Source organism: Vidua chalybeata, chromosome 5 (genome assembly GCF_026979565.1).
Source record: "Vidua chalybeata isolate OUT-0048 chromosome 5, bVidCha1 merged haplotype, whole genome shotgun sequence".
Taxonomy (NCBI): Eukaryota; Metazoa; Chordata; class Aves; order Passeriformes; family Viduidae; genus Vidua; species Vidua chalybeata.
The window spans coordinates 63,699,563-63,715,230 of NC_071534.1; the positions used below are offsets into that span (position 1 = coordinate 63,699,563).

The 15,668-nt window shown below is 39.9% G+C and overlaps 1 protein-coding gene across 1 annotated transcript in view; it reads right to left on the reverse strand.

Moving 5' to 3' along the window:
- SEMA3A (semaphorin 3A) overlaps window positions 1-15,668 on the reverse strand; it is a 172,452-nt gene that overhangs the window by 16,207 nt on the left and 140,577 nt on the right. Inside the window, exons 12-14 of the mRNA XM_053942375.1 lie at window positions 14,809-14,900; window positions 12,081-12,122; window positions 6,522-6,679 (exon numbers count right to left, since the gene is read on the reverse strand). Of these exons, the coding sequence (XP_053798350.1) occupies window positions 6,522-6,679; window positions 12,081-12,122; window positions 14,809-14,900 (292 nt within the window). The remainder of the gene's footprint in view (window positions 1-6,521; window positions 6,680-12,080; window positions 12,123-14,808; window positions 14,901-15,668) is intronic.

Here is a 15,668-nt window from a genome sequence, read left to right on the forward strand (position 1 = left end):
TGAGCCTGACTGGGAAGGAATGGAAGAAACATCCCATTGTGACCGGCCCAGGGGCTCCATGTATTCTGGGCATAGACTTCCTCCGGAGCGGCTATTACAAAGACCCGAAGGGATTCAGGTGGGCCTTCGGAATTGCCGCTGTAGAAGCAGAGAGCATTAAGCAATTAAACACCTTGCCTGGACTGACAGAAAACCCATCTGCAGTAGGGCTCCTAAGGGTGGAAGAGCAACGCGTGCCAATTGCGACCTCGACAGTGCATCGCCGGCAGTATAGAACGAATCGAGATGCCGTGATCCCCATCCATAAACTGATTCGTGAGCTGGAGAGCCAGGGGGTGGTTAGCAAAACCCACTCACCCTTCAACAGCCCCATCTGGCCTGTGCGTAAATCTGAAGGAGAATGGAGATTGACTGTGGACTACCGAGCATTGAATGAAGTGACTCCACCACTGAGCGCTGCTGTGCCGGACATGCTGGAACTCCAGTACGAGCTGGAGTCCAAGGCAGCACAGTGGTATGCCACTATTGACATTGCTCATGCGTTTTTCTCCATTCCTCTGGCAGCAGAATGCAGGCCTCAGTTTGCCTTTACGTGGAAGGGAGTGCAATACACCTGGAATCGACTGCCCCAGGGGTGGAAGCACAGTCCTACCATCTGCCATGGACTGATCCAGGTTGCACTAGAAAAGGGTGAGGCTCCAGAACATTTACAGTATATCGATGATATTATTGTGTGGGGGAAAACGGCAGCAGAAGTGTTTGAGAAAGGAGAGAAAATAATCCAGATTCTCCTGAAAGCCGGTTTTGCCATCAAGAGGAGCAAAGTCAAGGGACCTGCTCGAGAGATCCAGTTCCTGGGAGTGAAGTGGCAAGATGGACGGCGTCAGATTCCTACGGATGTCATCAACAAGATCACAGCTATGTCCCCACCAACCAACAAGAAGGAGACGCAAGCTTTCTTAGGCGCCATAGGTTTTTGGAGAATGCACATTCCTGAGTACAGTCAGATCGTGAGCCCTCTTTACCTGGTCACCCGCAAGAAGAACAATTTCCATTGGGGCCCTGAGCAGCAACAAGCTTTTGCCCAGATTAAGCAGGAAATTGCTCATGCAGTAGCCCTTGGCCCAGTCAGGACGGGACCAGAGGTCAAGAATGTGCTCTACTCTGCAGCCGGGAACCATGGTCTGTCCTGGAGCCTTTGGCAGAAGGTGCCTGGGGAGACTCGAGGCCGACCACTGGGATTTTGGAGTCGGAGCTACAGAGGGTCTGAAGCCAACTACACCCCAACAGAGAAGGAAATTTTGGCTGCCTACGAAGGAGTCCAAGCTGCCTCAGAGGTAATTGGTACAGAAGCACAACTCCTCCTGGCACCCCGACTACCGGTGCTGGGGTGGATGTTCAGAGGAAAGGTTCCTACTACCCACCATGCCACCAGTGCTACATGGAGCAAGTGGATTGCCCTCATCACGCAGCGCGCCCGTATTGGTAAACTGAATCGCCCTGGGATTTTGGAAGTGATTACAAATTGGCCTGAAGGTGAAAACTTTGGTGTCACAGACGAAGAACAAGAACCAGTGACACGGGCTGAAGAGGCTCCACCCTACAACCAATTGCCAGCAGAGGAAACACGCTATGCTCTTTTCACTGACGGTTCCTGCCGCGTCGTAGGGATGAATCGGAAGTGGAAAGCAGCTGTATGGAGCCCCACACGACAGGTCGCAGAGGCCACTGAAGGAGAAGGTGGATCAAGTCAACTTGCTGAACTCAAAGCCGTTCAGCTGGCCCTAGACATTGCAGAAAGGGAGAAGTGGCCGAAGCTTTACCTCTATACTGATTCATGGATGGTAGCCAATGCTCTGTGGGGATGGCTGGAGAGGTGGAAAGGGGCTAACTGGCAGCGTCGAGGAAAACCAATCTGGGCTGCTGAAGAATGGAAAGACATTGCTACCCGGGTAGAGAAACTGCCTGTGAAGGTTCGCCATGTAGATGCTCATGTCCCCAAGAGTAGAGCTAATGAAGAACAGCAAAACAATCAGCAGGTAGATCAGGCTGCAAAGATAGGGGTGTCAAAGATAGATTTAGATTGGCAACACAAGGGGGAGTTGTTCCTAGCGCGATGGGCCCATGATGCCTCAGGCCATCAGGGTAGAGATGCCACCTATAAGTGGGCACGAGACCGAGGGGTGGATTTAACCATGGACAGTATATCTCAGGTTATCCATGATTGTGAGACGTGTGCTGCCATCAAACAGGCCAAGCGGGTGAAGCCCCTGTGGTATGGGGGACGGTGGTCCAAGTACAAGTATGGGGAGGCCTGGCAGATTGACTACATCACACTGCCCCAAACCCGCCAAGGCAAGCGCTATGTGCTCACAATGGTGGAAGCCACCACAGGATGGTTGGAAACCTACCCTGTGTCTCATGCTACTGCCCGTAACACCATCCTGGGCCTTGAAAAGCAGGTCCTTTGGAGGCATGGTACCCCTGAGAGGATTGAGTCAGACAATGGGACTCATTTTAAGAACAGCCTTATCAACTCCTGGGCTAGGGAACATGGCATTGAGTGGGTGTACCATATCCCCTACCATGCACCAGCTGCAGGCAAGGTAGAGAGGTACAATGGACTGTTAAAAACCACCTTGAAAGCATTGGGTGGGGGATCTTTCAAAAACTGGGAGCAGCATTTGGCACAGGCCACCTGGTTAGTTAACACCCGAGGTTCCACCAATCGAGCAGGTCCTGCCCAGTCTGAGTCCCTGAATATAGTAGACGGAGATAAAGTCCCAGTGGCACATATCAGAGGTTTGTTAGGGAGGACAGTGTGGATCAATTCTGCCTCGAGTACAGACAAACCCATTCGTGGGATTGTCTTTGCTCAGGGACCAGGTTGTACATGGTGGATAATGCAGAAAGATGGAAGAACACGATGTGTACCTCAGGGAGACCTGATTGTGGGGTGAGACTCATATGCAAACATCTCAGTTTGCTGGATGTTACTGCCATTGTTTGTACATTAAACCACACAGACATGGGACAGAAGAAAATGTGTAAATGTCGAAAGTCAGAGCAAGTGAGAATGGAAGGGAATGTGTAAGTGTGGAAGGTTTGAGCAGGTGGGAAGGAAGTTCAGTAACATGTTCACGATATGGGATAAGGGGTGGAATGTCGTGGGGACAGGACATTTTCATGCTCATTATCCCAATCGTGGTTTTGTTCCCTGTCCTCAGTTTGTTTTGTCTTCCTTCCCCCCCCCACCCCCGGGCTGGCTGCTGCCTTGCTGCTTAGCTTGCTTGCTGCTTTGCTTGCTGCTGGCTGCCTGCTTTGCTGGCTCTGCTTTCCTCTCTTTTTTCTCTGCTTTTCGCTGGCTTGCTTTTTGGCCATTTTTTTTTTTTTCCCTTTTTCCCGGTTTCCGTTGTTCCCTTTCCCCCCCCCCCCCCCGAAGACATCGGACCTACTCCGGGCAGGAGCTCCCCCGGGGTCTGCGAAAGAAGCTGCGTACCCTCTGCGGCGAAGAGAGATAGAGCTCAACCCCCTTGGACTGGTGAAAACATCTGTGGTCATCTTGGGCTATTTCTCTTGTGCTGGGGAGTGTTTTTTCGTTGTGCCTTAATAAACAAGTTTTTTCCACTTTCCCCTCTGAAGGAATTCCTCCCGAACCCGGTGGTGGGGGGGAGGTTGCGGAGGGTTTGGTTTCCTATAGGGGGCTCCTTTGGAGGTGTTTTCCCCTAATTTGTCCAAAACCAGGACAATGAGTTAGGACATCTTAGCACACTTTAGTAAGAAGGAATCTTCTGCTGAATGATATATGCTTAAAAAATATACAAATCATAATTTCCAATATCTTCATATTACTCATTACCAATGACAAAATCACACCCAAGAAATAAAGAACCATAAAATTTTGCTATCCCTTCCTAGATTTTGAAACAGCATATTTATAGGATACAATTTGCAAAAATGAAGTCTGTAGAAAGACTCATATTACTGTCAGTGGAGTTTGAATGAAATATTTAGTTGGGATCTCAGAAAAATGTTGCATATATCACCATTGTATCAACACAATGATTTATGAAATATGAACCAGAACACATCTGCACAGGGTAAAGTGAAGTGGTCACACTACAGGAGCTCTGAACTGTCATTTAGACTTGTAAAATCAACAAAGAAAGAAAATCTCATTAAAGAAAAAAAAAAAAAAGAAGAAAAAGAAACAAACAAAACCCCAAGACCTAAACCAAACTATAAGTAAAACATCTGTACAATTGCCTCAGGAATCCATTTTCCCAATATTTCTGGAGCCTAAAATTACAAGAATTTATTATTAGGAAAATGTTGACATTTAAGCTGTTTCCAGCAACGCTGATTTTGTCATCAATGCATTCCGAGCTGGCTTGAGGCAATAGGTACAGCAGGTACCAGGTGAACAGAGGATCCTCTCTCCCAGTGACACAGACCTCTACTCTGCTGCTGCTGCCAAAGGAAAACTGGGGGGAAGTGGCAGAGACAACAGCTTTTTCTTATGCACTTTTCGGATCCCAGCTTCCCAGCACTAACTTTTTATTTCACAGTGGCCTCCAGAAAAATAAATTCCGCACCCCAAGTTTTTCCTGTAGCTGTGCAACAGTTTGGCCTCAGTAACCCCCACCCTTTAATCCCTGTTAGAAGACGTCCCAGTCACTTTACCCCTGATTGCCAACATGAGCTCCATCTGCAGCAGTAAGTTGAAGAGATAAGGAAAAGACAAAGAGCTCTATTTCTTCCATCAGTGTAAGCAGAGGAATGATGGGATGATGTGCTCTATGGATCTTGAGATTGGCTGGGAGTAGGAATGTGTGCTAGGAATGCTGAGAAAAGATGAGGTTCAGGGATAGAGAGTAGCAGAAAACAGTGATTCAGTGACTCCTGATCTTACTGTCTCCTTGAGCTCAGAGGCAAAACTTAACCATATTGATTTCTAATACTAAAGAACTTTTCAGAACAAATCAATCTTTCAGACTCTCCTTGAAAACCTCACTGTTCCCTCTCACTGCTCCCTCTCCTTGAGCTCAGAGGCAATACTTAACCATATTGATTTCTAATACTAAAGAACTTTTTAGAACAAATCAATCTTTCAGACTCTCCTTGAAAACCTCACTGTTCCCTCTCCTTTCCTTCCTCTTCCAGAGAAACTGCCATGCTACCAGCAAAAATAAGAATTTAGCCCATGTAGCTGAGAAAATTTGAGTGGCTCTTCTCTTGGGATGGGTTCTTTATTTTCTAAAAAATTTCACAAAAAGCTTTTCTCCTACTAATTCTGTTTCCTAGTGCAAAAATAGAAGCTGATGTTCTATGAGCCGCTTTTGTCATCATCAGTATTTGTTTAGGATCCATTGTAATGCAAACCTTAAAATTTTGACTCCCTCCATCTGAAACTCTGTGACACTTAGTCAACTTCTCACCCTTTGCCACATTTCATCTCCTTCACCAAGCAATTGAAACCTGGAATTTGGCATTCTGACACTCTCAGCTAAGTATTTGCTACAATTAATTTAATGTATATAAACTCTTATGTATATAAACCCTTACATGCTTTGTTTCTTCATACGTGCAAGATGTCTGGCATATTCAATTTCATGTGAGCACTTTTTTATCATTTTACTCAATTTATCAAGGGAATATCAAACTACGCCAATGTCTGCTTCTATTTGTAAATGTTTACCTATTCAGTTATTCCTAATTTCTACTTCAATAGCCAGGAGATCTTCAGTAACTAGCTTGTATACTTTTAGAGTTTACATTTTATACTTTTAGAGTTAGACTTCCATTGATAAGGGGAGACAAAGAAATTAGTACTCTAAACCTTCAGATCAGGCAACTAGACTTGTACATTTTTAATAAAACTGTTTTTTGATAACTCTTTTTTAATAAAAAATATTTTTGACTTGTGGAGTCAGCTTTCCACCAATGTTTGCATTGCAAAGCTTTTAGCGTCAGTGCAGAGGGACTGTAAACCAGTGGTTGTTCTGATCCGGCAGCACCTGAACACACATCAGCACATACAAATTATACTTCTGAATAGTAACAATAATGTTATATATCACTAAAAAAGATAAGTTTCTATTGATGTCCAAATATTTTAGAAATATTTCTCTTGAATCAGAATTGATGAAAAATGCAGGGTAATTTACTTGGGCAAGTAGTGATTTTTTTTTATTTTGAATCCCCTCCTCATGTTAGAGAAAATTATTTTTTTTCTTTTTGCTGTTTACCAATGAATATAAAGTTAGGAGTTATTTTCAGAAACAACTCTTGTCTGAATGTTTTCCTACAGGAGCTTTTTAAGCCAGCCCAAGAAGTAGCAGTGGTCACTTTAAATCAACCAAGACTTCATATTGCATGTAGCTCCCACAACGATGTTTTCTTTGGAAGAGAAAGGGCTCCAGTTAACCATCTCCTAAAAAATCTCCAAAGCCCTCTAGTCATATTGAGACCATCAGTTAAAACAAATAGCAAACCATGCAGACACGCAGAACTGTCCCTACCTCTTAGCAGTGGGGAAGTAACGTGAGCAGGAGGAGCCATCCCAGGCACAGTAAGGGTCCCTTGCAAGGCAACACTCAGCACAAGCTTTTCCATACACATCGCAGCGGTGCAAAGGAAGCTGTGAAACTCCAGTGGCTGAGCCAATGTAGAGCTGTTGCTGTTGCAAAAATTAAAAAAAAAAAAAAAAAAAAGGAACAGCTAAAAAATATTGCAAATTACAATTTTCTTTTTCTAGGAAAGCATAAAAATGTTATATAATCATTTGCTTGGATCCTTCCAAATACAATAGAGGACCATGATCCTGATGTATACTAAAGGAATGAGAACAGAATTGTCCCCAGGATAAAAAAAAATATCACTGGGAAAACACCCAAAGTCAGTGACAGAACACAATGGAGAACATGCTTTTGAATTTGAACAAAAAGAAAACCTTCAACATACATTTCCTAAGCATTACCTCAATTTATGTGTGTGAGGAGGAAACCCAAAGTAAATTATTTCAGACTGATGCTACAATATTTCAGTTTGGAAGTGCATGCACTTCTTTTTATGTCTGGTAATTCCAATGTTTTGTAATCTTTTCTATAAGTCACATGATTTAACTGGAACATATCTTTAGTAAGGGGAGAGGTTTTGTTTTATTTTGGATAAAAACCAGTGTTGAGTAGAAGATGCAGTTCAAATGCAGAAGTAAATAAAAAAAACATGCATACAAAATGAAATCCAGCTTTGCATGGCATCACAATAGAATATCTTGTCTCTCTCAATTTCCTCTCTGATATCAAATTCATGTGGTCCACTAGGGAAGTTGGCCCCCAGAGGGATATAAGAAAACTGAACATCTGATCCCATGTGAAAGTCCAAAGAAAGATATTTCAGATTAGGAATAATTCACAAAGAAAACAGATATTAGTGGGATGCAAAACTAGGGGAACACTAAATAAATAGATAGACAAAAATTCAGGGGTATAATACTTCTGGTTTGGAAACACTTTGCTATCAAACCTTGTCACTCAGCACCCACAGTGGACCAATGAATACCTTTCTTCAAGGTCCTACTACAAGCAGACCCATGAAGAAAATACAAATTTGTATTAATTTTTCTTTCTTTGAAAACATAAAGGTGGTATGAAAAAATAGGATTTCAAGAAATGTTATCAGAATTCTTCATTTCCTGCATTGCAATGTCCCAGAGGCACCATTTTCAGGGAACTCAGGGATGGAAGATGGCTATGGTAACCTACCAGCTAGACATAATGAGCACTGGATAACAGGAGGTAGCAACACCAAAAACACTCATAAGAGGTGTTGTGTTAACTTCTTTCAGAGACAGCAGCTTGGCAGTTTATACAGACATATTAATTGTAACAGAAACATCCCATGCATTTATATAAACACCAGTATTTTCTCAAGGAAAATATGACAAGGAAAGCCCCAAAGGAAAATTCACTGGCAGATTGAAAACTAAACCCTTACTAAGCAGCTGCTTCCATCTATTATAGTTTCATAGCTGGGTTGTAAGCCCACATTCTCCAGGCAAAAGTCTCTGACCACACAGGGCTTTACACAAAGCCTGAACTGTACAAACCCATACCATCAGTGTTGTAGCCTTGAGAAGAGAGGACAGGCAACAGACAAGATGAGCTGATCCTCTCTAACTGAAGTGACTTAATCAAGTACCCACCTTAGGGTTACATCCTGCAGTAAAAAGAGCAGCAATCCAAATCTTAGGTGACCTAACTGCTTCTCAAGGGACGCCTCTTCCCTTTACTGATTATGGAGGCAGCATAGGTCAAATTAGAGCTTCAATTAAGTATCTTAAATGTCCAGATGGTATTGATCTGAGTCCTGTGTAATTGGGGCATTAATATCTGTATAAGCATGTAGGAACATGTAGTGCAACTAATATAAAAATCAACCCAGAGAATGCACATGGGAAAATAAAGAATGGTGTAATGGTTTCCTATGTACCTCTGTAACCAATTTTATTTTATAAAAATCCCCTCCCTGATTTCTAATAAATGTCTTTAGAATTAAAGAATGACCAGAAACCTAAGAAAAAAAATGAGGCCAAAATAGGGTTACTTAAAAACTATATTCCTTGTAGATAAGTTCATAGTTCAGTCAGTGAGTTGCAGCATATGTTTCAGGTGCTGCACAGCCTTAAGGCTGCTGCCTTGTTTGCTGCTCTTCTGATCATGGTTTTAGACTCCAGCTGGTGATTATTATTCTGGACACTAACAATATAAAAAATCCAGGCAGTATGAAATTCAGAAAATAGAAATAGAATTATTTGCATCAATGGCTTGACCTTACTTTGCCAGACCACAGTCAAACTGCCTTTTCAGCTGTCTCTTCCAAGACATTGTTAATTTAATGAATGAGATTATCAGATCAAACCAGAGGGTCAAAAAAAAAAAAAAAAAGTTGTCCTCTAAAAGTTCTTGCACAAGTATCAGAACTCAAGAAAAACTGAGGACACTAATATTTTAAGCAATCCAGTGGTTTCTGTAGGCCCTACAGTGCTGCCCAAAAAAAAGCAGCCTTTCCCCAGACAAAGTCAGACAAAGGGATAACAGAATGCAGGAAATGTAATACTTAAGAGGAAGAACTTACACAGAATTTTTAAAGGAACTTTAGGGAGCATGAGATTCAAGTACCATTTGATTAATTTAATGTCTTGGGAAGTAATGCAGAATAGTTCACCACACTGTTTAAGTGATATATTCATTTTGAGCTGGTCCTTTCTATATGCTCACTATGGACAGAAATGTTTATCTCTGAATAAAATTCAGTACTTGGTACTACAAAAGTAGTCACTAAGATATTTCTGCCTTGCCTTTGCTTGAAAATCTTATACAAGAGAAACAAAGCTCTTTGTAGCAATTCACCAGACAAGGACTTGTTCAGCTAAGGATCTTCTTGTCCTTTTCCCATGTCGCAAGAAATACAACAGCTTTTTCAAGGAGCATCACAAAGCTGACCCTGAGAAAAAGGTGAGAGGTTGCTCTGCAAAAAGTTACCTTTGATTGAAACCCAGGTTGGACTTTTTGGCCTGCTTCCATGTTTATAAGGGAAAAATTATGGAGCTTCACCTGGCAGGCTCAAAGCCAAGAGGTACCATGTCTCCCACAGAACTGTGAGCTGAGGCAGCTGCAGGGTGTTGCAGTGGCTCAAGGATGCTCTGAAGGTTTGTGTCTATTGGTAACAAAGCATAAACTGTTTAATTGATAAGGTTACACAAGCCTAGGGCTCTGAACACAATCAGGAGGAATGTGTAGCTTCAGTGAGAAAATATAGACATGATTCCTGTGAGTTAAAGACAGCAGAGTGGAGAAAGACTGTATTAAGGCTTAGTCTCGCACATAAAAGCTAAATTTCCTTACTCAAAGCCACTCTTGCTCAAGGGCCAAATGCATACACAGAGAGAGAGAGAAAGACAGGAGCTTTAATGCTTAATGTAATTTAAAACCTAAGCTAAGTTCCGCTTCTGAAGAATTTGTAGATTTTAGTCTTTAGGAAGAGTAATTTGTAACATAACATATTGGCATGATGGCAAAAGAGGTAGCTTTGAACAACCAGAGTAGTAAAACATTTAGAAATAAGGAGAAACTCCTTGTACCATGTTTTTATAATTGGATGAAAGATTTGTTAGTGAAAAAATAAAATGAAGTGATTATTTTTAAGGCATTCAATAGAACATGCTGGTTTTACTATTTACATTTCATGCTCTGGCTTTCCAAAATGCATAGAATTATTGTGCTGTTTATATGGAAACCACCCTGTTTATCAGAACACAATGAGTAAAGTGTCTGAGTTATAGAACTACAGTATTTTTAAATCATAAATGTAAAATGGAAACATGTTGCCATATACTAATTTCATACATACTGCCAAAAGCTTGTCATAGTGTATCATGATTCTGTCATTTTTAGCCTGAGGCTGGTTGATTTTTCATGAGTTTTACTCTGCCTGAATAACTTGTGGTTTATGCTCTTTTTTAGCTTCAGACAATTTTAGCAGTGTAAATTTGTTTTCAGAAAACTCAGGGAAAATTGTAATCTCTCCTGAATAACTAAAGATGCTTTGGAGGAAAAGCTGTATGAAAATGCATGGTCAATTTTCAAATATGATTGGCTGCTTTAAGGGAATGTACTTATAAAAATAATCCAAAGCAGAGCATTTTGGTATGATGTGAGCATATATACAACTTGACAGGTCTGTTTTTAAATATCCCAGTATTCAATAGTACCTTTCTCTTTGTCCTGCCATTTTTGCTGATTTAGGTGGTAAACTGTTCGAACAGTGTCCCCCCTAAACATTTTCTGTCAAATACATGAATGCTTTCCGACAACTTTCCTAAAGACAGTGAATTCAGAGTTAAATATGCAGCATTTCAAATATAATATTGGGCTCTGTCCATTACAGAATGAATTTGACTTCTGTTTAATAATGTATAGAGTGAGGTAGAATTTACTAAATTTTACTTGTAATGTGCACAATTTTTAGTGCACCTAATCCTGAAAGTAATACCAAATCTCCTCTTTCCTGAAAATGACATGAATGAAAAGAAGTTCCTCATATTTACCAAATTAGCCTCCAGATCAGCACATGTATGAAAAAGAAGAAAAAAAAAAAGTTAAATTTGACACTACATTTTATGTCTCAGACTCCTGAGACAGGAAATGACAGGAAATGACAGTGGCTGGGATCCATCCACCTAATTCCAGGCAAAGCTGGAAGATAGGCCCCTAATACCCACTTCATTCCTGAACTGCAAACCTATGTTCTTTGCACAACCACATAATTTATCAACTGCTTCACAAATTTGCTTAGAAATGCAGGAATCACCTTTACTGTAAGTCAGACAAAACTTTACCTCAATCTATCAAGAAGTTCAGTTCGTTTTAGTTATGGTCTTGTTTTAGAATATGTATCTTTTCTATAAGCAGTTAGCTATTCGTGTACTCAACAGAAAGCAGGAAATATAAATTTTGGAGTGTGAAACCCTTGTCATAACCACATCACTGAACCAGAAGGCCATGGAAAATTTGGACTGCATCAGATCTGTTGATCTTTTGTCAAAGCTGAATGATGCACATCTGACAATGGAATGGGCATAGGACAGAAAGACAGCAGGATGTCTCATTTCCATCCTTTGCTTCCACCATCTGCATTTTGTACTAGACTATTCTACAGTGACTAGAACTAGTCCCATTAAAGAAAGGCACCAAGTTTGGACACTCCTTTTGAACAGTTTCTCTGACATGGAAGCATTCTATAATGTGGATTTTTAATTTTTTTTTTTTTTCCTAGAGAGCCACCATACAGCTGGTTATTTTGTATTTAGTTTCCACCTTACCAGTAAGTAACACAAACTAGGCTTTTCCTTTCCCCATTGCACATCACATTTTCCTGAGAAACTACTGCTGTTTATGTAAAGGGATGGGATGCTGCTGCTGCAATTAATATGTCTCTGCTGACTGCCAAGTTACTGTCTCGAGAAGACAGAGACCAATAAATATTTGAAAGGGATTTAACATTTGTGCACATAGTACCTGCTTTGTGGAAATCTTCATTGCTGAAATAACAGTGGGTTCCTAGGGAAAAACAGAGTTAAAATATAAAATGAGCTATAAACATAAAAAGTATATTATAATACTATTTGCACAAGGTAGAAACCCTGAAATTAAACTAGAAACTCTCTAGTAATAGTCCTTGTTGTTGTTTGCAGTGGAATAATTTTTAGCTGTAAAGGAATTAGAATGCATGTACACATCTGGGTACATCTTTGATTGCTATGTTGATTGTAGATTTTTCCATTATAATACAGTTAATTGTGATCACTTTTTCATTAGTTCCACATCTTGAAATTATTATCTACACTTAATACTAAAATTGCACTTCAAGAACTTCCCAGGTAATATGAAAATAATAATGGCTTTATGAAAATTCATAGACACTATCTATTAAAGGTATTAACACTGAAATAAGCAACTCATTTTAAGTATAACAAGGTGAAAACCCCATTCCTATGAAATTTTATTAATAAGAACAAGTTTTAATCCCAAATATAATCTTTTTAACTGCTCCACTTACAAAGAAGATATATGTATTTTCAGAGCATGCAACCAAAATGAGCAAGAGGTTCTTTGCACTCTGGAATATCCATCATTTAATCAACTGTTACAACTTCTAGGTCCAGGTTCTTGGATGGATTTTAATTTTAAAAGTGGCATAATTAGACTGTGTGCAACTCAATTCTGTATGAACTTTATTCCATCAAGAAATCTGCTATTGATCCTACACATCATACTTTTGGTTGTGTACATTAATAAAGTACTTATTAAGCTTTTACACTTGTATAGTTTTCAACTTACTTATCCTGAGAGAATTTGATATGGGTCAGTGGATGGTAAGCATGGACTTGCCTTTACAGAGGGGTTAATAGACCTTATATTAGAAATCATCAATTAAATGTAACATTTGAATGAAAATTGAACTCATTAGTTTGTTTGCTCAGCTGTTCAGAGAAATATTGCACAAATGGGGCTTAAAGAATCATTTTTTATCAATGTAACAGATATGAAAGACTTTCAGCTTTGTGGAATTTTAAATGAAAAACATTGTACTCAGCACATTGCAGCTTAACATCAAAATACATTGTTCATGATGCACATATACTCTTTACAACTAAAGAAAACTTACATTTGGATGAGGTACATGTAAAATCTGTTGGAAATTCCCTATTGAAAGATTCATATCTTATGCTCAAAAATTCTGCTCATACCACTGAAATACATAAATTCCCTCTTTAAGGCTTAAATGAATGACTAAAGAGATAATTGAGCTTTCAAGTAAATCAGAACAACAAAATACTTTCGTGCAATGAAAAAATGCACATCTAAAGTAAAACTCCAAATTTGAATTTGCCATTAACTATTCTACTTCTGCAAAACCTGTCTGAAGTAAAGTTAATTCCATTTCTTTTCCTTCTTTCACTTTTATATTTTTCTTATCTCCTTTACCATGGCACTTCTACCTGTTTCAGAGAAGAGACTCATATATTATCAACAATTTCCAAATTACTCTGTGTTCATGCAATGACTTTTGCATGTATAAAAACAACAAAAAAAGTTGTCTCATTTTCTTCTCACAGTTTCTACTTTAATGTTAAGAAAAAAAAGTACCCTAGATTTCTGTCCTCAAAAAACCCCCTGGATTGCAAGAACAGGGACACACATTTTTTAGAGGCGTCTTGCACTCAGAACAGAGGTTTCTGAGCACGACTAGTACCAGTAACAGCAGGAATGCCCATAAGAAGCTCTGTTTAGCTATCTTGTCTCTGCTCAGAAAAAAAAAGGTGAAGGGATAGCAATGAAGTTTGATGAGGATGTGGTCCTGGGCCCCCTGGCAGGGCCAGGGCATGGTCCCTGTCAGCACAAGAGGTCCTGGAGCATGCAAGCAGCATCTTCACACTGTCACACCAACCTTGTGCTCCCAGCCAGGGATAACCCCCAGCTGCTTGGAGACAGGGAAATGGTGCCATAAAATGGCACTGACAGAAAGAGTAACGTGGGGAATGTAAATGATTCGTTGTTGTGTACAAAACACGAGACATCCCTGGGTTCTGTCTGGGAAGTGTTTGAAAAGTTTACTCACCCCTGCCTTGCAGGGCTGCCTACGGGATGCTGCATTTTTTAGATGACTTAAACAAGAAAAATGGAGAAGACTGATTTCACCAAAAAGTATTAGAGTTAGGGGGTGTTTATGGTGCCTTGTGTTGAACCATGAAAACGAGACCCCAAAGTGACCTTTGAAAATAGAAATACTTTTTTCCTCAGATTATTAAGCATAAGAAATCTGGACAGATCACTGTTTTACCTAAAGTATCTTCTTAGTTACAATATGCTGATAGTCTGAATAGTTTTGAGAGTTTATGCAATTATAAATTCATATCTTGCATATCACTGTGGGAGAAAACAGACAGGCATTTTTCCCAGACCCACACAGGTAGATATTTAACTCCAGCATGCAACAGCTCTAAGATTTAGAAATACTAATTTACTTTTTAAACCACTGAACAAGAGCCCAGATTGCCATTTCTTTTATCATTAACCTCCAGCTCGCACTGAAAGTTTATTTTGACTAGTGTCAGGGTCTCTAAATGACAAGCTAATTAGAGGAGTGTGCCAGGCTATTCCTTGGCAAGACTGCAAGAAGTTGAGTTTGCAGCTGTCCAGAGAGAAATCTACAACCTGACACTTGAAATTTAGCTGCACTTACCCGAAAGACTGTCATTTCTTCCAGCAAGACTTCCTCTAATTCGTGCCAAGTCTCCTTAGGGATTGAAACCACTTTAAGAACTGTTCCAATATCTTGAAAAGGGAAAAAACAAACAAAAAAAACCAAAAACAAAAACAAAAACAAAAACAAAAAAACCACAACGGTTTTCAGGTGCTTAAGATGAATACTTCTGCTTTGTAGCAGCCAGAATTTCTTGTAGTATATAATTATTTCACATATAAAGACTATGAAGCTACTTATCTCTCAGCACTCATTCAAAAGAACTGCTATTTAAAATAACCTCAGAAAACAATGAATTTCAGTAGGACATTTAAGTATTTGAATTAACAAAATGCCACAAAGAAAATGCATGCTATTATAGTTATTAAGGAATAGACAGCACTGAAATACTATTTAAGTGACAGTATAAAATGACAGATTCATGACTGGGGAAGGAAATGCTCTAAATTTACCCAGGTGTGTTTTATAGTCCATTTTGAATATGATGTTTTTCTTTCTTAAAATGCATGTGAAGATACTGCAGTATGGCTATAAAACCACCTGGACCAACGTCTTAGACAGATGAACCTGTTAGGTCTCTTAAGTACCTGCGATCTTCTCTATGTCAAACAAAGTACCTAAGATGTATAAGCCCCTTAAGGCATCTGTATTTCTCTGTGTGTAAGATGCTGGTTCTTCAATGAGGGGTGAAAAGCATACAATTGGTGCCTTTGGTTTAGAAATTGGCGTGTGCCAGCATTTTAGTATTATATCAAATTACATTTTTTGAGTTTTGCAACAAGCTTTAAAATGAACAAGGGCAGCACTTGAAATTCCAGAGCCACAGCCTTTGGTTTTGT